Source organism: Lethenteron reissneri, chromosome 41 (genome assembly GCF_015708825.2).
Source record: "Lethenteron reissneri isolate LAM-NWPU_2019-01 chromosome 41, ASM1570882v1, whole genome shotgun sequence".
NCBI lineage: Eukaryota > Metazoa > Chordata > Hyperoartia > Petromyzontiformes > Petromyzontidae > Lethenteron > Lethenteron reissneri.
In genome coordinates, this window is record NC_083819.1 from 317,260 (window position 1) to 341,351 (window position 24,092).

Genomic DNA, 24,092 nt, shown 5'->3' on the forward strand with positions numbered 1-24,092 from the left:
AGAAATTAGTTTAGAATCTAAATTTAAAAGTGCTAAGCTCCAGTGGCTTCCGAATAGAAAACCGCAGGAGGTTCACAGGGAGAGATGTCATCGGGGTTCTTTACCTCTCCCCACCCTCTTCCTGTTCTGTCGCTTCCCACTGGACCTGTTCCACTTTCGTCATCAATTGTCAACCTTCACCCATCATCATCACAGTTGGCTCCGTACGGTGCGAAATAACATATTCATTAGAAATTCATTGCAACTTTATTACCACCTTCGTGATCCTCTGCATCATCATCATCATCGTCATCATCATCATCAAGTTCCAATCATCTTCAAAAGTCCAGTCCAATTTGGATTCATACAGCATCGAAATGCAACTGTATTTCAAGGTACTATGTAGAAAAACAGTGGAAATATTTATTTTATGGAGACAAAGCATCAGAGAAAGAGATAAAGTAATAAAAAGAGCAACATCTTGAGCCTGGATGTGAACCTAGGCATGGAGCAAGGATGCCTGGAGAAGGGAGATCCAGACCTTCGGGAGCAGCAGAAGAAAATGAGCGACCTCCCACTGAGTAAACGTTGACAGACGACCTCTGTCTCTGGAGTGGAGAGTGCATCGAAAGGAGTTGAATTGGGATGAGGGGGAGGGGTCGGCCGGAGCGAGTCCACGAAAGATCTTGAAAAATAGTAAATGCAGTCTCAAAATGTATCCTGGATTTGCTTGAGAGACAGTGGAGGGATCGAGGTGTTGGGGTGATGTGGTTCTGTTTGTAGATGCTGGCGAGGATTCTCCCAGCAGCAAGATCATCTGGAGTAGCCATTCTCATAATCGATTACCGGTTCCAGTTGTCAGAAACTAGGAACCATTTCCTGTGCAATTAGCAATTAAAGCACTGGTTGGCACGCGTGGCCATCTTACAGCACCTAAACTAAACTATACAATTTTTTTTAAATATTTGAACCAGGTAAGGCTCACTGAGCCATAAGCTATTTGTCAGAAGCTCAACGTAGTGGCTTATCACGTGGAGATTTCGAGCAGCCAAATCCTCTCAACGCATGATTTAAAATGTGGAGGGAAAAACCGGAGGACTCGGAGAAAAAATCCACGTGACCACGAGGAGAGCATGTAAATTCCTGTACACCAGACGAGGTAGTTAACATCTTGCCACCATGCCTATACCCATGACAGACTTAATTGCACGTGCTGCAAAGCGACAACAGGCTATGGGTTATTACAATGTGGTTACTGGTAATGAAAGTAAAACGGTTTTAACAGTAAAAATGTGGAGTTAGGAGCCGAGGGTTTTGGCGAGGCCGTTGAAGAGTGGCAGTGGTTGAGTGGGGATGCGATGGAGGCATGGACGACGAGGTTGCTCGCGACAGCTGGTGGAAGGAGTTGGCATATTTGGGAGATGTTGGCGCAGACTGAGGGAAAGGATGCTGCAGACTTGAGCTACGTGAGAAGAGAACCAGAGATTGGGGTCAATGACAACAAGCTTCACGCGCGTTCGGATGCGCTTCTGCAGTCGTCTCGAACGCTCGTCCTTCCGATATTAGGAAGCCACTGGAGCCATGCACTTTTAAATCATCTATATTGAAAACGCATTTATTTAAAACTGCTTTTTGTGTTTAGTTTGTTGTCCTTCCCCCCGCACCTTCGATTGCCATGGTTGGCTACGTACGGCGCGGAAGAAATTCAACATGCCTACGTCAGAGCTTAGGAAGTGCGTTATCATTCCTCGTGGTATAGTATGAGCCGGGAATGGTGAGACTGCATCATTCGGTGAGAAGTCAGCAGTGGTTTTGTTATGCTACGTGTCAGTAGTAATCCCCACCACTGACACAGGGACTGACTGCCACCAGAAACGTGTTGTCTCGTGTTGCTTTGTGAAAATGGAAACTTTGCCATGACTTGCCAAACGCTGTTAGAAAGACTGTACCACGACAATCGAATCAGTGTCTCTGCTGCACCGAGCCACTGGGCCATGCCCGTCTCTGCTGGTGGTTGGTGTTGGACAGTGCGTTTAAGATTCCTGGCGGCCACTGCTGGAAATTCCACATTTCCATGGCAGGAAAGTTGTTCATCCTTGGTTACAGGAAGTACCAATTGTCAGTCATGAATGTGGGGCTTGTCTGCATGTCCCCAAATAAACATAACCAACGTGTACACACGAGAGCACTGAGACGTCATGATATGTGATGTCAGCGTGGCCATCCACTTGTATGGATCCCATTTGGCAGCTCTTTTAAATCTTCATCTCTCGGACTTTCAGAGAAGCCAAAAAAATAAAAATGCAGGGATTTTTCCTCCGGCGCCATCATCGATGCGGCTGCGAGGCCGCGCTGTCGTCATTGATTGTGCACGGCGACATGCGGCGATCAAACCCCAACGCCGCCGCCTCCACGCGAAGCGCGGCCGCGCTCCACGGAATGCCGCGTTCGCTGCCGCGCCACGCAGAGAGCGCTGCAGCTGCCGACGCGAGCACAAGCCAAGCGCAGCACACTTCACAGGCATTCTGTGGATTTCTATCGAAGGGGGCAATTGCAATGAATTGCGTGACTTGCCTTGGCTCAGAATGAGCTGATCAAGACAGTGGCTGAAGCAATTTCAGCATCACGGTCGTCTGCTCAAGCCGATAACTTCCCACCCCCCCCCTCACCGCCATTTGTTTGGTGCCATCCATCTGTGGGCTCCGCCGTTTCTTCTCTTCGCGATTTGTTGGTTTTGCTGCTCCGTTTATTTCCGGGGCTTTTCTTTCACAGATGGCATCTGCGGGTGGTCCGTCGTGCAGGAGGCAGCGTGTTGTTGGATCAGTGCAAGGGGCTTAGCGCAGCGATGCGACGACATTTTACGAGGCGGTTATCTCCTCCAAGCTCCTGCCGCCAGCCTTGCTGCTGCCTCCGCCACTGCCACTCATCTCTGTCCGCGTTGCTCCTCCTCTCTCCTCCCTCGCGCTCGCTCGAACGGAGCCTTGCTTGTAAAAACTGGCCTTCATGCAAAGTGTTGTTCGGTATGTCCGACGTTTTACTGCACGTGCTCGGAGGCTGTTTGAGTGTCGCACAATGTGCGGTAGAACCAGACAAATGTGCCGGCGAGCTGGGCTAGAGCGCACCACCGCGACACATCTGGGGAGTAAACGAGTGGCGATGAGTGTGCTTGTGTTTAATTGCACTCTTAATGCTGTCCTTTGCTGCCAACAGGTGCAGACATTGTGCAGTGGCTCACAAAGAACCTGATTATTGATGATCAAGGTGGGAATACATTTTGCATTTAAATGAAAAATGATGCACCGCAGCACGCTTGTGTCATGAACTAACATCCTGCGATCCTGCACACAGCTGCCTGCCTGCTTGGCCGTCCGTTGCATTGATGATGACCTCAGTGAGGATGTCCCCTGCTTTGTGCGCCAGTCCGAGGCTAAGCAGACTCAGCAAAGACTCGTATAGAGACCTCCAGACTCAAAAAGAGACCCATAGATTCACATGGAGACCCAGACACTCACAGAGAGACCCATAGACTCACATGGAGACCCATACACTCACAGACCCATAACCTCATGTAGAGGGCCATGGATACACCTAGAGACCCATAGACTCACATAGAGACCCATAACCTCTTATAAAGACCAACAGACTCGCATGGAGACCCATAGACTTGCACACAGATGCATACTGTGATTCAGTGAAGACTAGCATACAGAATCCATAGACTCACAAAGAGATCCATAGACGCATATAGAGAACCATGGACTTACATAGAGATCCACGCTGCAAGGTGAGCCCCAGTTCGGTGTCGAAAGCCCCTTGCGTCGACGTCACAGTTGGCAGCGGGGAGCCAATCGTCGTGAGCCAGCTCGGCGTGACGTCACTCCCTCTGGGTTCGGTGTCCGCCTCGTGCTGCACAATCCAATCCGATAGCCCCCAACAATGTCCCAGAGCCGGCTCGGGGTTCACCGTGTACTTGAAACCTCATCTCACCGAGCAAACTTTTGTGCTGCAAAGTCTACAAAGCTGTTTGGTGTACGGGTGAACCCTTGCAGAATGAGATGTCGTGGATAATGGTGAAATGTGTGCAATGTCATTCCTGCGCTACGCAGCAGTTTGAGAACAGTCCTTCACTCGTCAGAGAAACCCTCGCCGATTCTAAAGACTCCTTGCACCGAGGGTCCTGCTTGGAATACGTGTTCACTTCCTTACATTGTTGTGTTTTGCATGTGTCAAGCAACTGTGGTGCCTGAAGAAACACTTGGGCCACCGAAGCTAACAACACCCGCAAATCTGTACAAATCGGTCGGCATCTTACTTGTTAAACTGCATTTCTACCGGCGATCTGAGCCCCCCCCCCGTGAACCACGGCCCCCCTGCTCCGGCTACACCCTCGGCAGCTCCTGCCTGCGCCACGTCGTGCCGGGTCGCTTGCTCGCGTGCCTGACGCGTGCGCGCTGCTGCTGCTGCTGCTGCCGTGCAGAGGCGCTGCACGTGGGCACCCTGATGGCGGCCCACGGCTACTTCTTCCCCATCTCCGACCACGTGCTCATGCTCAAGGACGACGGCACCTTCTACCGCTTCCAGGTGCCCCCCCCCCCACGTCCCCCTGCCGCTTCCACCGACTCTGCGGCCGCGCTATCCCCGTGGGCTGGGGCTGGCTGTGGCAGGCAGACACTCGGCAATCGGGTGTAGAATTTGTTATTTTTGTCACGGAGGTTCATAGTTGGTAGAGGAGAAGGAAAAGTTTTTTCCTGAGGCTGGACTTGAACCAGGGATAAGGAGTCACCAGCTCTCATAGCCGGGAGTGAGGGGGGGGGGTAAGACATTGGGGCAATAGAGGAGAAGGAGCAACCTCCCATGAAATGAAAGTTGACTGGAGGCTGTGATGTCTGGTAGTTGGAGCACACTCCTCCGTGTGACCGGAGGATGAGAGGGAATGAGTAGACACGAGCGAATGTCTGGAGGATCTCGACAACATTGAGGGCTGACTTCAATTCGATACAAAACTTTTATAGACAGCCAGTGGCAAATCGGAGAAATATTACTGTATAACACGCAGGCTTTTCAAGACCGATATTGTCTCATGATAAAGTTTATTGGGTTGGGTCGGGTGAATGTAAATATGTCGTACACCCACCTCCACCCGACAGCCAATTAGTCAGGGTTATCACGTGAAGATAACGTGCCAATCAGTTAATAGTTCAGCACACCGGTTGTGTTAGAGAGCAAACCCACAACACATTAACAATTGAGTACGACGTTTCGCTGGTGATTACAGCCAGCATCATCAGGCGATTGCCATACAATTCTGGTAATATGTTTGTATTGTCTGCCAGCACTGCCACGCTGGCCTTCATGTGAGACTCTTCTCATCGGCGATTGCGCCAAAGCAAAACTCTTTGCTCAAGGGAGTTGCCTTCTTTGGTGTTGCCTGCAGTGAGCTACTGCACCACAATGGGTGTTTCAATGTGGCTCTTTCTTTTATCACTCAGAATAATAATTTGCGTAGTTTTGGAGAATGTAAACAACACAAATAAATAAGCAGACAATGTTTCCTTCACATATCCTCATCTCCACGTACAACTTAAAAGTATTTCTTACACAACCCATCAGCCGCACGGCCTTCTGGGAACACTGGATATATTAAATGCTGTGTCTCATCTTCTTGTTAATAGTTCTCATACCGTTGGGTCCTGGGTTTAGTTGGCGACCTTTGAGCTCTTTGCGAGCTGAGCCTTATCTGTGTTTGTTTACAGACACCATTCTTCTGGCCTTCAAACTGCTGGGATCCAGAGAACACAGACTATGGTACGTGTTTTTTCTTCTTCTGGTTCATATATTACAATTTTATTCGCAACTGTCAACTCTTTACCGAGGAGATTTCTGCTTGGAATATTTGCCAATTCTGTAAAGAGTACATTATAGTTTGTGTGTACGAGGAAAGCAGTGGTGTCTGGAGAAAATGCATGCACATGAGGGGATAACACAAACAAATGCACACATAGGGTCAGCCACACGAGCGCAAAGTAAAGTTCAAATCCATACCATGCCTCAAGTGCTGTTTGCAACTATAACACCGGGTGAATATGACACAGTGGAGGCCCTTCTGCCAGCAGTGTTGTGATCAAGAAATTGCAGGGCTGCGCCTTTGCCTTCATCAGTAATTGAGAAACGAAGGCACCACGTGGGGTGGGGGGGGGCTCTGCAGCTGTAGGCGCTGTAAGGCCAGTCGGAGTCCGCCTCCCCGTCCCGCTTGGACGTCCTCGCGTGCCAATCGGTGCAATCTTCGTGAACTTTCCAGAGGAAACGGTCGCCGGTTCCTGATGGTTGGAACCGGTAATGAATCATTGATCACCACTTCACACGATCGGAAAAATAAGTATTTCGCCACCGTCACCATTTGCTTGAGTGTTAAACATAAGTCAATGCGCACAAAGCGGAATGAAATGTGCGTGCGTTTAATCTCGTGTGTCGCCACTCTCCCTCTGTGTGCGTGCAGCCGTGTATTTGTGCAAACGAACCATGCAAAACAAAGCTCGTCTCGAGCTCGCCGATTACGAAGCGGTAAGTCACCCGCAAATTTGAAATTGGACAGTTATTGAAAACAGAGAATATAGTTGAAACACGTCACTCTGTTTTAAGATATCTGGAACTGTTGTTGATTTCACTTGCGTAGCGCATTGTACCCTAAATGCGTCATATTAAATACCAAATACTGCAAAGGTTCATGTATATATTGGTTCAACAGAAAACACCATCTCGCTATGGAGTAGTCAAAGTAATTTCTCATAAAATTGGCATTTTATATGTTTTTATAGTTATATCACACCACCTTTTACAATATTATGTTATCATGTTACATTATTATTAACTTGGTAATCACAGTCGTCATTTTTATAACGCAAAAAAATTAGTTTTTTTACAGGATGTGCATGCTTTTGTATAGCTTTGTGTACGTGTAATCTCTATACAAAGTCTAAGCTTCTAATCTTTTTGTACTTAATCCAGATTTCCCTTGCAAAATAGGTATACATGTAATTCCCATATATTGAAGGCATTTTGTTATAAAAAGCCTCTTAAGGGTTCATTTAGGTCCTGCTTATGACATTGGCACTCTCATCTGCCGTTTGTGTTTTCACAGGAGAGCCTGGCGAGACTTCAGCGAGCGTTTGCCAGAAAATGGGAATTCATCTTCATGCAGGCCGAAGCGCAGGCTAAGTGAGCCTCCAGTTGGTTTTTAACATTCACATTTTACGTTCGGCCATTCCCCGGCGCGTTTCAATGTTTCCTCTCTGCAGCATCTGTCTGTCGCCGCTGTGTCCATTGAATGGGGACTCATAATGGTCACGTTAGAGCACTGAGTCGGAATCAGGGCTTGCACAGTTGGCCTCAGAAGGGGGCCTCGTCTGGCATTTTACCCCAGGCCTCCAAAAACCTTTCAGCTGACACCACTGATCCTGAGTTCGAATCCAGGCATCCATCAGTGTTTAAGCTGGCTTTTCAAGAATTGTGAAGCACTGGTCTTAATACAGACACAAACAAAGAAAACACGAGTTCAATTGTTTTATTTTCCTACTAGTTTTATCCTAACCCAGTTATGAGTGCCAACACGTGTATATTTGATGGTTGTTAAAACATTGTGACCCACGCAATACAGCGTATGAAGGAGACCCATCGCAGTAAATCTGAGAGTGGTTCTGTGGTGCCGTCTTACAGGCCCATTCAATTGATTTGAGGCTCTGCTGACTGAAGTCCTGGAAAGATATCTTTTTTTCAAATACCTTGATCACAACAAGATTGATGGTGAAATAAAAAAAAACGGTCAAACGTGATGCAGTTTTATATCCTACGGAGGAGCAGCCATTTGTTACAATTTGGCCCAGGATTAAATGACAAATAATAAATACAAAACAGTCTCCAAATTGCTTTCGGAATTCTTTTCCCCTCTGGTGTAACGGCTTCAATATCTGACTATTCGTGGGTTGCTAAGCGATGCTACAAAGTCACACACATACAGTGAGGAGCGGAGCTTCTTATTAATTTATGTCAGCTCACATGGCCTCATTTTTTGCCCACAGTGTCTCTCAGTAAAGGACCTTGCTCCCCCCTCACCTTGTACTTTTGTGAACATCTGACTGGCAGAAGACAATTAATAAGATATATGAGATCACCCTAAACTCTGCCCTGCTGTGCTTTCTCAGACAAAAAACCCCCAAACATGTCACATTTTCCCAAGGCCGTGGCGTTCACAACATGTGTCATTTCATCCGATTAGAGTCGACAAAAAACGGGACAAGATTGAGAGGAAGATTCTGGACAGCCAAGAGCGTGCGTTTTGGGACGTTCATAGACCAGTGGTAAGTCTCCCGTCCGTCGGGTTGATTTATGACAGGGTGGCAAGCCAGGCTGTTAATGGAGTCTCCACTTAGTTGAAAGATTCGACGGTGCAGAGCGACGTGCGCATGGAGGCATGCAAGCAAATGGACGCGTGAGCGCGCTCCCTCCCACTTCAGTTCTATGCACGTGCCAGTCGTGCTTTTACTCAGGATGACATTAATTATTCAGCCCCTCTGATTGCCTGGCGGCAGAGGCAGCGGCCGGCAATCAGAAGGTCGCGAGTTCAAATCCTGGTTGGAGATTGACTCAGCAGATCATCCTTATGAGGTCGATAAAATCAGTACCACTTAGTGAGGATGTCAACAGTGGTTGTCCTCTGGATAGCCTTTCTCCTTCCACAGAAATGAGGAATTTCCACTACGAGCTCAGGGCTTTAAAGAGATGAGTACTGAGGCAGTACTATTGGTTCAGTACAAGATGCTGCTGAAACTGTGTACGCTCAGAAGGCCGTGGGGCCAATGGGTTGTGTAATAAATTATTTTATTTTCATGTAGAGAGACAGAAGGAGACACATTGTTCGCTTATGTATGTTATTTATATTGCCATAAATGAGGCTATAGGTGATTTTGAGTTATGTTTTTACAACCAGGGTTACTGTTCCAATTAACTTCACTCAATGCTTTTTATAAAGATGTTGAGGTCTGCCAGACAATTTCTGTCGTCTTGCCATTAATTTTGTGTTCAACCACCAACACTGCATGTTGCAACAACCACTGCCTTCTGCTTCTCTCCTCGCACTGCTCGACTTCGAGTGGTTGCTACGAGTTATTGTTGCATATTTCGCCTTTGGGCGTGTGGTCAAAGGCCCAAAAGCGTTACCGCGATTAAACAAAGCATGTTTGGGACTGGACTGGTACAACTGCGTGGACGAACAAACTCTCCGCTCTCCTTGAATCCACTTCTCATTTCTCTCCAACAGAGTTCCACTCTTTACGTTAAAAATAAATAAATCAATATCCTGCTTAAAAATAGAGTTAGCCTGTGCATAATCAATTCATTAAGCGACGACGGAATGACTCCGTGTTGTTTCCGTTGTCACGACGACTCGGTTAAAAAGTGGTGAATTCATCTTGTGCCCAGCCTGGCTGTGTGAACACGACAGAGATGGACATCAAGAAATCGTGCCGCATGAAGAACCCACACAAAACCCGAAAGGTGAGCTCCAATCCCCTAGGGCAGCGTTCCTCACTAACTTTGAGAAAGGGCCCACTTTCTCCAACATCAGAGTGTGAGGGCCACCACACATTTGAAACCATTGGGTTTGAAAGCACAATAGGGGGGCGGGGGGTGTTTCACATTTGTGTATTGTCGGGGGCCGCCCCAAAGGCCACCAGGGGCCGCCCGTGGCCCACGGGCCTTGCAATGAAGAACGCCGTCTTACACCTCAGCCAACTCCCCATTATCACATTATCAGAATTTCGGATTAACCGTGGTTTGTGATAAAATATATATATTCAAGCATGGGCTCGTTTAATTAGTAGCTGATCCTCACTCATGTGAGGTCCTGTTATCTCTGGGTTTATTAGCAAAATTACTTCACGTTTCCGTGACACAAAAGTTGTGGATATCCCACGGCTAATGGGATGAATCTATCATGCATCTCCACTTGACCGCAAAATAAATGCAGATGAATAGGAGACCGTTCTATGATGAGGAAAATAGATAAAAACACGGTCAATTTGTGAAAAATATGGGGGCCCATTTTTTTCTAGCCCCAATTGGTCCCATGTAAAATAGAATTCAAGGTTAATAGGGCCAAGGATAAGTGGAATTCTGCTGTGTATGTCGCATATTGTCAATTCGTTGTGTACATTTGCAAGCAATGGAGGCAGCTACATTCTCCACAATGTCAACAAAGATTATCGATTCTTGAATGGAATTGCAGCCTGGATCCGTGAAATATCGATTCTAGAGAGTTGCATGCGAAGCTCTTTTACCCTAGGAATATGGAACACATTTGGCTGGGAACCCGAGACTGTTAACACCCAGATTGCTGCAGCCTGAGAGGCACGGGAGATGGATCGCACGTACACGTCGCACGGCTCACACCTTTCTGGGTCACGTCTAATGATGTCTGCTGGCAGCCTGCTGGGTGGGACAGTGTTCACTAAGCCTCGCACGCAAGCCTCACAGCAAGCGATTTCGTATAACGAACGAAAACCGAGCAAAAGTAGACCCCAGAACAACTGGGAAGCAAAATGTGTATGACTCGTCGATTGCGATGTAATATCGTGGATCAGAGCTCCCTGTCGTGAAACAGTAAGGTTTGGTAATACAAACAATGTATGTATATATTGCAGTGCTGCCTGGTTTACAATATAGTGCGTTTAGAAAAAAAAAATCTACTTTAAAAAAGCAGCCTGAGGGTGATGGATCCGTCAGCCTCAATTTCGACGAATGGCTCGGGAAAATATTCAAAAGTGCCACCTATTTGATGATTAGGTCTCTTCAGAGAAAACCTTTCACCTATATGCTCTATTGTAATTCAAATAGGGTATAGGAAATGGTAGCTGCTGTCAAATGCATGAAAATCACTGAACAAGGCGTTTTTTTTTACAATGTCACATGTCACCAAAGAAAAACGTCCAGAAAATGTTCATTCATAAATATTTTCAAGGCTGAAGCTTTTCCTTTGAATAAGAGACTGTTGATTTCAGCGCATGCAAACACACAAAATACAGAAATCCCCCGTATAGCGTTAACATACTTTTGGGGCAAGTGCTGTAAGTGAGCAGCTATGAAGGCCGGCACAGCACACAGAGAGAGGTGGGTGGCCAGCACCATGCCCGGCCGCCTTAGTCTCTTTCGTGGCGACGTTTACATATCGCCCAAGGCACTCATTTGAGGCTGAGTCGACCCCGGGGATTCCTGAGACTGGTTCAGATAATCGTCACTGGTGTTGGTAGCCATCAGTGGGAAATAAATTCGACTCACTAGATTCGTAGTACAGTGCGCTAACCACTGCACTACCGCACCTCCGATTAGTACGGTTGGCTACATACGGTGCAGAAAAAGTTCAACATACATACAACACACACAACAACAGCCGCCATTCCCTACTAAGTGGCAGTGACGTCAACGCGGTGCTTGTACCAGGCCAGGCGATCTTGACACCGCTGGTACCGGTCTTCAGCAAGTCCACTCAGCTCCACATCCTCCTGTAACGCATCAGTCCATCCCTTCTCAGCCCGCCGCACTAATTTTGTCCCCTCTATCCAGCCCAAAGAAGATGCTTGGGCATGCGGTGGCTGGGCATGCGGGCTACATGCAGCCTTGTGCACCGGAGGAGCTCGCTGATCGGAATGTGTCGTTTAACCCAGGATGGATCATAGGCAGGACAGCCTGAATGTTTCAATCCGGAGCAGATGTTCTATTAGAGGGGTCCACGTTTCGCAAGCAAATAAAATGGAGGGCATGACAGTGACCAAGAAGAGTTGGAGCTTTGTGTGGAGCGTCAGTTGAGATAGCTTCCATACAGCGTGGTGCTGGCCACCCACCCCCTTGTGTCCTGTGCTGGCCTTCATAGGTGCTACTCGCTAGCAGCACTTGCCCCAACAGTCTGTTAAGGCTATACCTGGGATTTTGTCTTTTTGTGTCCCACTTGTCTTATCTAGATTTATAGAGCGCTTTAATCCAATGCTTTACAGCAATTAAGAAATGGTACATGTGATAAAAGTGTTTGAGATAAAGTGTCATTATTTTGAAGTTGCGGTGGAGATTTTAGTGATTTTATTTAGCCGCTTCTCGATACCAATCGGTGTTCCGTTGTATGTTAAAATGTAAATGACAAGCGACTGTCCTCGGGCGAGTTCTCATGTTTAGCCATCCAGTACGATGTCCGACACATCGCCGCACTTGCTGGTAGCTTCTTCTGGAGGTGAACGTTGATGAAATGAATGTTAAAGAAGCTCCCGGCATCTGGAGCGAAACGCTGGACATTGTGCCGCATCGGAGAGAGGCTGCACGACACAACCATGAAACCTCACTTGGCAGTCGGCCCGCTGTCGTGTGTTTCCTGGGAGTCACCCCGTTGCTGTGTGTTTTTTCACAGTCGGTCTACGGTCTCCAAGGCGACTCGCACTCCCAGAGTCCCACGCACGCTCTGCCTGTCGACGCCAAGCCCCCCACGGAGGACGAGCTGAGGACCCAGGCGAGTTCAACCGCTATCTTCTCATTGTCTGGCTTATCGACACAGAGCACCTATCACCGAACAAGTAGGAGGGAGCATAGATCCTGCCAGAAATAGGGGAGCCTCTAGCAGAACATTTTTTTATTATAAAATATCTTTACGTGCTTTTTTATTAATAAAACTTCATGTTAAAGTGCTAAAAGCTATTCAGGTCTCAGTAAACGCTGCAATACGTTGCCCACAGCCGTTAAAGAACCCTTCGTTCGCTCCCATTGGTTGGGACGATCCGCTTGCAGTGCACTAATCTGAGATGGTGAATAGTTCAATGTGAATGTGCAGTTTTATTGAGGGACTGTGTGTTGTTGTCTTGGTGTGGTCTGGAACTGTTTTGCTGTTGTTTTGCTGCCTTGCCAAACCTTTGGAAAAGATGTACTTATGCAATTTGAGCTTATATACTTTATTTACATAAATAATTTTATATATTTATAGTGATTTTCTTAGCTTTCGTATACTTTGCACTCCTATAGATTGTGTTGTATTGTTTGTTGTTGTGACTTTATGACTCGCCCCTACTCATCGGATTTCTCCAGTCTAAATAAAGATTTTGATTCGGAGTACAGTTTACATTTATGCTGATGCCACTATGTCTCCAATGGAATTTCTGGAAAACGTCTTCTGACATCGCTGCTGCGCAAATAGTGTTCAGTGGAAGCGCACCTCCTCGTTTGACTCGGCGTTTAATTGGGACGATGTTGCCACCTTCACGCAGTTGCAGCGTAGCTGCTCTATCCACATAACTGGTTTCTGTACATTCTGAAATAAACGATTAAGCAAATAGAATATTCAGGCAGCTACATTATCCAGTCAAACACCTGCTTCATGGTCTACAAAAGCCAGCCATCATGAATGGTATTTAGTAATATGGTAATTTGATGTACAGATTAATAAAATCGAACACTCAACGAAAGATGTGGGATTCTTAACGAGTAGCAAATTAGTGTTAAAAAAGCAGAAGATAATGAAATGGTGTTTACTGAGAATGCAAAACTCTTCAAGATAAGCTTTAAACACTTGGTAATTAATTAAACCTACACTGCTGTTGTTAACTTCTCAAGACACACATCCTTGCGGGTAAACAAAATGAATAAAGTTACAATCTTGAAGGCTGAAATCCCTCTAGTTGCACAGAGACATAACATCTGAGATATTTTAACATTTATTTTTTCAGTTTAGTTCTCATCTGAACGCCTTAACTTTGGCGGACCTGTTTTTCTGCTGAAACTCTGCAGATCATCTTCCTCAGGGGACAACTCGACCGACACTGCATGAAGATGTCAAAGGTTGCAGAGAGGTACGACATCGTCACACAGCACACCGTCACACACCACACCGTCACACACGACACCGTCACACCACACCGTCACACACCACACATCACACACCACACCGTCACACACGACACCGTCACACACCACACCGTCACACACGACACCGTCACACACCACACCGTCACACACGACACCGTCACACCACACCGTCACACACCACACATCACACACCACACCGTCACACACCACACCGTCACACACCACACATCACACACCACACCGTCACACACGACACCGTCACACACCACACCGTCACACACGACACCGTCACACACCACACCGTCACACACCACACCGTCACACACCACACCGTCACACACCACACATCACACACCACACCGTCACACACCACACCGTCACACACCACACCTCCACACACCACACATCACACTCCACACCGTCACACACCACACCGTCACACACCACACCGTCACACACCACGCCGTCACACACCACACCTCCACACACCACACATCACACTCCACACCGTCACACTCCACACCGTCACACACCACACCGTCACACTCCACACCGTCACACTCCACACCGTCACACACCACACCGTCACACACCACACCGTCACACTCCACACCGTCACACACCACACCGTCACACTCCACACCGTCACACTCCACACCGTCACACACCACGCCGTCACACTCCACACCGTCACACTCCACACCGTCACACACCACACCGTCACACTCCACACCGTCACACTCCACACCGTCACACACCACACCGTCACACTCACACACCGTCACACTCCACACCGTCACACTCCACACCGTCACACTCCACACCATCACACTCCACACCGTCACACACCACACCGTCACACTCCACACCGTCACACTCCACACCGTCACACTCCACACCGTCACACTCCACACCGTCACACACCACACCGTCACACACCACACCGTCACACTCCACACCGTCACACTCCACACTGTCACACACCACACCGTCACACACCACACCGTCACACACCACACCGTCACACTCCACACTGTCACACTCCACACCGTCACACACCACACCGTCACACACCACACCGTCACACACCACACCGTCACACTCCACACCGTCACACTCCACACTGTCACACTCCACACCGTCACACACCACACCGTCACACACCACGCCGTCACACACCACACCGTCACACACCACACCGTCACACACCACGCCGTCACACACCACGCCGTCACACACCACACCGTCACACACCACACCGTCACACACCACACCGTCACACACCACACCGTCACACACCACACCGTCACACACCACGCCGTCACACACCACGCCGTCACACACCACGCCGTCACACACCACGCCGTCACACACCACACCGTCACACACCACACCGTCACACACCACACCGTCACACACCACGCCGTCACACACTATTCGGCGCACGTCCCTCTGGTCCTGCCGCTAAAGCAGCGATGGTCGCTGCTGCCGTCATCGCCGGTGTAACCACCAGCAAGCGAGGATTGTGCTTTCATAATATTATTTCGCTTTAAGTCAAGGCACGTATTATTTCATGATAATTTAATATCGCTGCACTTACGATAAAATCACTTCCCCAGTGACGGAAAGTTCCATCCAGAATTATCATATATAAATTAATGATGAAACATTATTTAAAAGGGTTCATACTGTGAGTGTGAATATGCATTGTCCTTTAAAGTAAGCCAAATGATGTACAACTATGCTGCTAGACTATAGTTTCAGTTGTTTTTGTTTTTATTATTGGCTAGAGTAGCTCACGTGCCGAAGCACTACCCTCATTGTCATCATTATTGTCATGACCATGATGCCGATTCTGACAATGGTGATGATGGTGGACATGAAGATACTGATGATTCTCATGATGATGCCGATTATGAAGATGCAGATGGTGACATTGATTACACTATGTAACACAATTTTTGTTTGTGGGTAGTAAGTGTTATATCTGTGCCAGCTAGCCAGGATTGGGTCAAGAGACCCATGCAACTGGAGAGCACAGAATAGATGTTTCTTGACTTATTGCTTTAGCAAGTACACATGTGCAAGAACCCACAATAAAAAAAACACAATTAAGAAGATAAAAATAAACATTCATACTGTCTGGGGACATGATTCCAATATCCAACTGGGCTATTTAAAACACTGCCACTGGCATCGCTGATCCATATTTGTACTGTTGTCCTGTGTTGTATTGGTGCTGTGTTTCCACCACAGCCTCATCAGCTACAGGGAGCAGTACACGGAGTACGATCCCTTCCTGACCACGCCGGAGCCCTCCAACCCGTGGATCACGGACGATACCACGCTGTGGGAGGTGGAGGCGAGGTGAGCCCCCCCTACCCCCGCCCCCCTACGATCTCCGCCCCCCCCCCTACGATCCCCACCCCCCCTCCGTATTATACCCCCCTACGATCCCCCCCCCATGGCCCCCGCTACGACCCCCCCCCCCCCCCCACGACGCAAGTGTGTCCCTCGGAGGGCCGGCCAGCACGCACTGGGTGCAGCATGCGGCACCCTGTCACGTGCCTGCCAATAAAAAACAACCCGAAATGCTCGACTGTTTAAGGACAGAGAACAGCAATACCCCCACCTGATACCAATGTGCCTGCCGAGTTAGCAAAATAAGTAAATGTAGGTTATATATTGAGTGAATAAATAAATTACTGGCGTTGCCTCGAGATCTCTGTGATTTTCCCATCATTTACATTAACTAAATTGCATGACCATAAGTGAATGTTAATGGTGAGGCCAGGCAAGGACTCGCGAAGCCATCTGCTTTAAGCAGTCTCACTACGATTAGACCAGAATGTGTGGAATATGTCAGCTGCAGCGATAAAAGCGAGCTGGCCCTTTGTGGAAGGACAATAATGTGAATGAAAAGAGGAATCCAATGAGCTACGGAGCTCTTTGACATAGACGTCCTCGCAAATCCCCCTTTGTAAGGGAGACAGATTCAGCTTCTGGGTCTCATGCTCAGGGCTCTGGCCATTCCGTAACCAAGCAAACACTCTGTGATGCTACGGTTCCGTGGGAATTCAGATGCTCTCTCGTTACCATAAAAACAATACCATCACCTAGGCGAAATGGACATCGTTAATTCGAAGTAGACCTAAATGCTGACAAAAATCCCCTCTCAGGGCCAGAAACTGATGAGACGACGTCTTCGAGTGACTTCCTGGTCAGAAGCCCGAGGAGACATACAGAGAAGTCTCGCTCGGAGTTTGAGTCGCCAGTAGCAAAGAGCAGCACGATGCGCCACATGACGTATGCACGGATGTGTGCATGTTGACATTTTTTTTGCACCGTACGTAGCCAAGCGTGCAAATTGTGAACCTGGTTTTTGTACTCACGCGTAGACTCCACTCACGTGAGATCAATGCTCCGATGAGGCGTTAGCTTCCTCAGCCACCTTGCCAGCGTGCTCCTCCGGTCGTGTTTTAGCTTCGGAGTTTGCGACCACTCGCCGCTCACAGGAAGGTGTTCACGTCGTGCCGTGTTGCCGTCTCCTCTTCGCAGCAAAGAGCCGAGTCAGCAGAGAGTGAAGAGGTGGGGCTTCGGCATCGACGAGGCTCTCAAAGACTCGGTGGGCCGGGACCAGTTCCTGCGGTTCCTCGAGTCCGAGTTCAGCTCCGAAAATCTGAGGTGGGAATGTGACTGCAGTGCAGCAAGTAGGCTCTCGTGACGTTTAAAGGAAATGGACGAAAAGTTCCAAGAGGGACCAAAATGTTCATCATCATCATCTTTCTCATAAGCCATGATCTATCCACTGCTGGAGAAAGTCCCCCCCGATGCTGTCGCTATCAGTCATGGTCCCGTGATGCAACATTCCATCACGAGCTGATCTCATCGCTCTAATCTCTCCATTAGTGGGCGCCCTCTGAGGCATTCTCTTCTGTGGTAGCCACTAGTGGCGTGTCCTACCCAAGCCGATGTAGTTTTATATAACGTGAAATACGATGTCTCTAAATTGCTGTTTCATGTCTTCCTTTCTGTCTCTCAGTCTAATTTCAAGCATGCAACTCTTCACGGTTTAAAAGTCTTTAAAAAATTCTCAGCTTTTTTTCAATATCGGAATGATGGAGAGATAATTCTATTTAACAAAAATAATTCCTGTGCAAACACTAATTAAAGACATCATCGCGTGAAAAATGTGGTTAAACTAATCTCGCCACATTGAGAGATGTTGCCGGGGCTGGAATAGTTCAATGTAAACCGTGAGGCTTTCCCACACATGTCAGCGCATGTCACGACAGCGTGATAAGTTGCCAGTGATTATACATTCATGCAAATGTGTGCCGCCCTAACGGGTCAAAATATTGGGGTCATTGGCCTCATCCGTCTCAATTACACTCAGTGCTGCTCTCGCGCCCGGCTCGGTGCACGCGGGAAGGTGGTCAGGAAGAGCCGAGCATCGCACACGCGACTGGCGCACACTCGCTAACCCTGTAGGTTTAAGCACTAGGGCTGCCAAGTTTGCTTATTTTTTAAAAATGTATTTCTTTATTCACATTTTCGGATGCATGGTCCATTCCAAGGATAAACCCAGGGTTACAGGTCACGTGCGTCCTCGTGCATAGAGCTCGGAGTTGGGATTTTCCATCGTTAGCCGTGCGTTTCTTAAAATAAACATGCGAGGGATGCGGTAAAAGTTTGTGGTGGTGAGGGGTGAAATGGACGGGGGGGGTGGCTAACACGTGGGAGGGTAAAGAGCTGCTGCGGCGCGCGTTGGCTGAGGGTGGCTCTCACGCGGTGAACCAGAAGTGCGTCCTGGTGTCACTGTGCCAGAGGGTTCCAGACATGGAGAGAGGGGGGTTTAAATGTTTTTTTAAAGAATGGATCCCACGATATTTTCGAAGTCTGCCTCCTTTCCAGGCTGACGAGTTTTAAGCCCATTTAATTCGATGGCTCTCAGAAAAAGCCAAAAATGAGTTCTTTAAATATTTTTTTTTACTTTGGAAAGTGGTATGATTAGCTTCGAAAATCGGTACGTTTCAAGTCGTTTTGTCCCGATTTGAAAGTTTCCTAGCCATAGAAAAGGGTGGTGAAATCGTTCAGCGGGAGCACGTTTGTCATTGTTGCAAAGGTTCACAGTTCGAATCCATTGGCCACCCTGATTAATACTGCAGATGTATTCACCGTCGACATACTCTATGCTATTTGCTTCACAGTGAACGTTACAGATCCCGTGATGCATTCACAAGCATGGGGACATTGTGTGCTGGCATCATTGTCCAATTTTGAAAATTTCCCACAAATTACTCATTGGGAATTTGCACAGCAATCATCGTCCCCTGCTGCGAACAACTTGCTGGACCCTCATGAGAAAGAGTCCTGAGACTCGGTGAAGCTTTCCCAGGTAAAATAAGCGTAATCATAATGTGCCAGGTAAGGTCCACTGAGCTATATCGCAATTTTTCAGAAGCGACCTGGCCACAAATAATAGCTCAACGAAGTGGCTTATCACGTGGTAATTTATAGCAGCCACATACTGTAAACGCACGTTGATTCTAAATATCGAGGGAAAAATTGGAGGACCCGGAGAAAAATCCACACGACCATAGGGAGAACACGCAGACTGCAAATATACGGCAGGCGTCAGGGTCAGGATCGAACCCACGACCTCCTGTATACCAGGCGAGGCAGTTAACATCTCCTAGCCACCGTGGCGCCCCTGCTCCACATGCTGCTACAGCTGTGCGTGTCTGGTCGCACAGGTTCTGGCTGGCGGTGCAGGACCTCAAGTGCCGGCCCATGCGGGAGGTCCCCGAACGCGTGCAGGAGATCTGGCGCGAGTTCCTGGCATCGGGGGCGCCCAGCGCCATCAACCTCGACTCGAAGAGCTACGACAAGACGCTGCAGAACGTCAAGGAACCCGGCCGCTACACCTTCGAGGACGCGCAGGTAACGCACTTGCGGAAATTTGTCCGGTCGTCATCATCGCCATCGTTGTCATCACTGACAACATCGTTTCATCATCCTCGTTATTGTTGACATCTTTGTCATCGGCATCATCATTGTCACCATCGCTGTTCGTTGACACCATCGTCTCGCTGTCACCATTGACGTTACCCAAATCATCATCGCCATCGTTTTCTGCGGCAGATATCATCACGACATTGTTATTGTCAGTATGACATGCAGTACAGCGTGCCATAAGGTGACCTAAAGGGGCAATTGTAATTCATTATTTGGTCTTCCTACACAGTCGCTCATTAGTTGTTAAACATGTAATTTGGAGATGTATATTTACTATTGACTAATTAATATAGATATAAACGCATGAGGATAATGATCTCCTGCACAACAGTTTATTGGTTCTCACTGACAAGTATTGTGAGTGAGAACTAATTAAGGTCATAAACAGCATACAATCGTGACTGAAATAAATATAACATTGGATGGAAGTTGCCTTCCTCAGTGCATACTTTAAATTACACTTTTAAAAGAGGTCCTGCCAGCTCTGTTGAAATTTTAGACCCCGTGGCAATCACTAATAAAGACCAGTGGGTGTTGACTCTGGTGGGTGTTGACTCTGGTGGGTGTTGACTGGTGGGTGTTGACTCTGGTGGGTGTGGACTGGTGGGTGTTGACTGGTGGGTGTTGACTGGTGGGTGTTGACTGGTGGGTGTTGACTCTGGTGTTTGTTGACTCTGGTGGGTGTTGACTGGTGGGTGTTGACTGGTGGGTGTTGACTGGTGGGTGTGGACGGGTGGGTGTGGGCTGGTGGGTGTTGACTGGTAGGTGTTGACTGGTGGGTGTTGACTGGTGGGTGTTGACTCTGGTGGGTGTTGACTGGTGGGTGTTGACTGGTGGGTGGTGACTCTGGTGTCACTGACATATTCCCATAACAGCTTGATGACATCTTTGTTCAGACCGTGATAGCCGTGCTAGCCGTGCTAGCCGTGCTAATAAAAACAGACAAAAAAGCGCCGACTATAATGTATAGCCCTGTACTGATTAACCTTGCATGCATCACTTCATCCGTTTAATATTTTATTACTTACGATTTATTTAAGCTGTATATACATTATATGCTATTGCTACAATGAGGTTAACAGAAAGGATGAAAGTGAACATATGACGGACCAAACGAGCTTCGCAGAAAAAGCGAGACAAATTAAAACATAATCGATTCTCTAACTGAGCCATGACCTCCAATCATGACAAATCTTAAAATTGCGAGGGGGTTATAACCTGCCTAATAATGCCCTCTTACTGTTCATAAAGCGCCTGAAACCCCAAGCAAACATACGCACACATCGCTTCATAGCTTGCCCTGCAAGTCATCGATGAAGCCACTTCACGCTGGCCAGTCGTACTGCAACAGGTGGGAATACCAGTTGTACTGCAACAGTGGGAATACCCACATTGCCCCATGTGACTAATTGTGGTGTGCCAATGAATGCTGCTGGGTCGACAAAGGCGCAGCAGCAGTGGGGGTGGGGGCGTTGTGGATTTAACAAAAACCTCCATTGTTGTTTTAAACCCCCGCTTAAAAAACAAAAACTTGCATCTTAAAAATAAAACACTTTTATAGCAAGTTAAAGAAATGAAAGGAGTGACACGCACATCGGTCGTGCGCTGTCATCGCGTCAACGTCGTCCGTGTGTTTGCGAAGGCGCCCTTCAAGTGAATTCCCACCTCGTGTATTCAACCACGAGACGGGCATTTTAATTCTCGAGTATAACGACACGCTCCTCATTCTCCCGTGGCAGGAGCACATATACAAGCTGATGAAGAGTGACAGCTACGCACGGTTCCTTCGCTCCAGCGTTTACCAGGAGCTTCTGCAAGCCAAGAAGAAGGTAAGCACCACCACTGCCGTTGCTCTCGCAGCTGTAGAACATTTCACTATCACGGCAGGGGATTGGTTGTCAATTAAAACATAAAAAATGGACACCATGCGGAAACATTATTCATTGATACTTGCAAATTGTTTATACAGAGCAGTGCCCCTCCAGAAACTGTGATATCTTAGTCCACCCAGACGGCATGGGAATGGGAATGGGCCCGAATGCGACTGAGAGTGGACAACTGTACTCTTTGGTTTAATTCGGTAAAGTCACGTAGGTTTAAAATATAGTCTATTACAATGAAAACAACTAAATTAAATCACTACGTTTCGGGCGCAACACAAGCGTCCGTCATCAGGCGGGGACAAACACAGCGAAGACAGTTGCTGAAACATGTCAGAGAGAGCTGGCTCTCACACGGGTTTATATAGCTGAGGAGGGTGGGGGGGGAACGTGGGCTGGGTGAGTGTGGGGGCGTGGGCTGGGTGAGTGTGGGGGCGGGGCGTGGGCTGGGCAAGTGTGGGGGCGGGGCGTGGGCTGGGTGAGTGTGGGGCGGGGCGTGGGCTGGGTGAGTGTGGGGGCGGGGCGTGGGCTGGGTGAGTGTGGGGGCGGGGCGAGGGCTGGGTGAGTGTGGGGCGGGGCGTGGGCTGGGTGAGTGTGGGGGCGGGGCGAGGGCTGGGTGAGTGTGGGGGCGGGGCGTGGGCTGGGTGAGTGTGGGGGCGGGGCGAGGGCTGGGTGAGTGTGGGGCGGGGCGTGGGCTGGGTGAGTGTGGGGGCGGGGCGTGCGCTGGGTGAGTGTGGGGGCGGGGCGTGGGCTGGGCGAGTGTGGGGCGGGGCGTGGGCTGGGCGAGTGTGGGGCGGGGCGAGGGCTGGGTGAGTGTGGGGGCGGGGCGTGGGCTGGGGGAGTGTGGGGGCGGGGCGAGGGCTGGGTGAGTGTGGGGGCGGGGCGTGGGCTGGGTGAGTGTGGGGGCGGGGCGAGGGCTGGGGGAGTGTGGGGGCGGGGCGTGGGCTGGGTGAGTGTGGGGCGGGGCGAGGGCTGGGTGAGTGTGGGGGCGGGGCGAGGGCTGGGTGAGTGTGGGGGCGGGGCGTGGGCTGGGTGAGTGTGGGGGGCGGGGCGTGGGCTGGGTGAGTGTGGGGGCGGGGCGTGGGCTGGGTGAGTGTGGGGGCGGGGCGAGGGCTGGGTGAGTGTGGGGGCGGGGCGTGGGCTGGGTGAATGTGGGGGCGGGGCGTGGGCTGGGTGAGTGTGGGGGCGGGGCGTGGGCTGGGTGAGTGGGGGCGGGGCGAGGGCTGGGTGAGTGTGGGGCGGGGCGTGGGCTGGGTGAGGGTGGGGGCGGGGCGTGGGCTGGGTGAGTGTGGGGGCGGGGCGTGGGCTGGGTGAGTGTGGGGGCGGGGCGTGGGCTGGGTGAGTGTGGGGGCGGGGCGTGGGCTGGGTGAGTGTGAGGGCGGGGCGTGGGCTGGGTGAGTGTGGGGCGGGGCGTGGGCTGGGTGAGTGTGGGGGCGGGGCGAGGGCTGGGTGAGTGTGGGGGCGGGGGCGTGGGCTGGGTGAGTGTGGGGGCGGGGCGTGGGCTGGGTGAGTGTGGGGGCGGGGCGTGGGCTGGGTGAGTGTGGGGGCGGGGCGGGGCTGGGTGAGTGTGGGGGCGGGGCGAGGGCTGGTGAGTGTGGGGCGGGGCGTGGGCTGGGTGAGTGTGGGGGCGGGGCGTGGGCTGGGTGAGTGTGGGGGCGGGGCGTGGGCTGGGTGAGTGTGGGGCGGGGCGTGGGCTGGGTGAGTGTGGGGCGGGGCGTGGGCTGGGTGAGTGTGGGGGCGGGGTGAGGGCTGGGTGAGTGTGGGGGCGGGGCGTGGGCTGGGTGAGTGTGGGGCGGGGCGTGGGCTGGGTGAGTGTGGGGGCGGGGCGAGGGCTGGGTGAGTGTGGGGGCGGGGCGAGGGCTGGGTGAGTGTGGGGGCGGGGCGTGGGCTGGGTGAGTGTGGGGGGCGGGGCGTGGGCTGGGTGAGTGTGGGGGCGGGGCGTGGGCTGGGTGAGTGTGGGGGCGGGGCGTGCGCTGGGTGAGTGTGGGGGCGGGGCGTGGGCTGGGCGAGTGTGGGGCGGGGCGTGGGCTGGGCGAGTGTGGGGCGGGGCGAGGGCTGGGTGAGTGTGGGGGCGGGGCTTGGGCTGGGTGAGTGTGGGGGCGGGGCGAGGGCTGGGTGAGTGTGGGGGCGGGGCGTGGGCTGGGTGAGTGTGGGGGCGGGGCGAGGGCTGGGTGAGTGTGGGGGCGGGGCGTGGGCTGGGTGAGTGTGGGGGCGGGGCGAGGGCTGGGTGAGTGTGGGGGCGGGGCGAGGGCTGGGTGAGTGTGGGGGCGGGGCGGGCTGGGTGAGTGTGGGGGCGGGGCGTGGGCTGGGTGAGGTGTGGGGGCG

The 24,092-nt window shown here is 50.3% G+C and overlaps 1 protein-coding gene across 1 annotated transcript in view; it reads left to right on the forward strand.

Moving 5' to 3' along the window:
- The window catches only part of LOC133352587 (regulator of G-protein signaling 7-like), a 97,690-nt gene that overhangs the window by 58,069 nt on the left and 15,529 nt on the right, over positions 1-24,092 (forward strand). Inside the window, exons 4-16 of the mRNA XM_061568327.1 lie at positions 3,190-3,240; positions 4,457-4,560; positions 5,733-5,784; positions 6,476-6,540; positions 7,118-7,194; positions 8,252-8,333; positions 9,454-9,528; positions 12,425-12,523; positions 13,792-13,853; positions 16,126-16,236; positions 17,428-17,553; positions 19,626-19,812; positions 21,627-21,716. Of these exons, the coding sequence (XP_061424311.1) occupies positions 3,190-3,240; positions 4,457-4,560; positions 5,733-5,784; positions 6,476-6,540; positions 7,118-7,194; positions 8,252-8,333; positions 9,454-9,528; positions 12,425-12,523; positions 13,792-13,853; positions 16,126-16,236; positions 17,428-17,553; positions 19,626-19,812; positions 21,627-21,716 (1,181 nt within the window). The remainder of the gene's footprint in view (positions 1-3,189; positions 3,241-4,456; positions 4,561-5,732; positions 5,785-6,475; positions 6,541-7,117; positions 7,195-8,251; positions 8,334-9,453; positions 9,529-12,424; positions 12,524-13,791; positions 13,854-16,125; positions 16,237-17,427; positions 17,554-19,625; positions 19,813-21,626; positions 21,717-24,092) is intronic.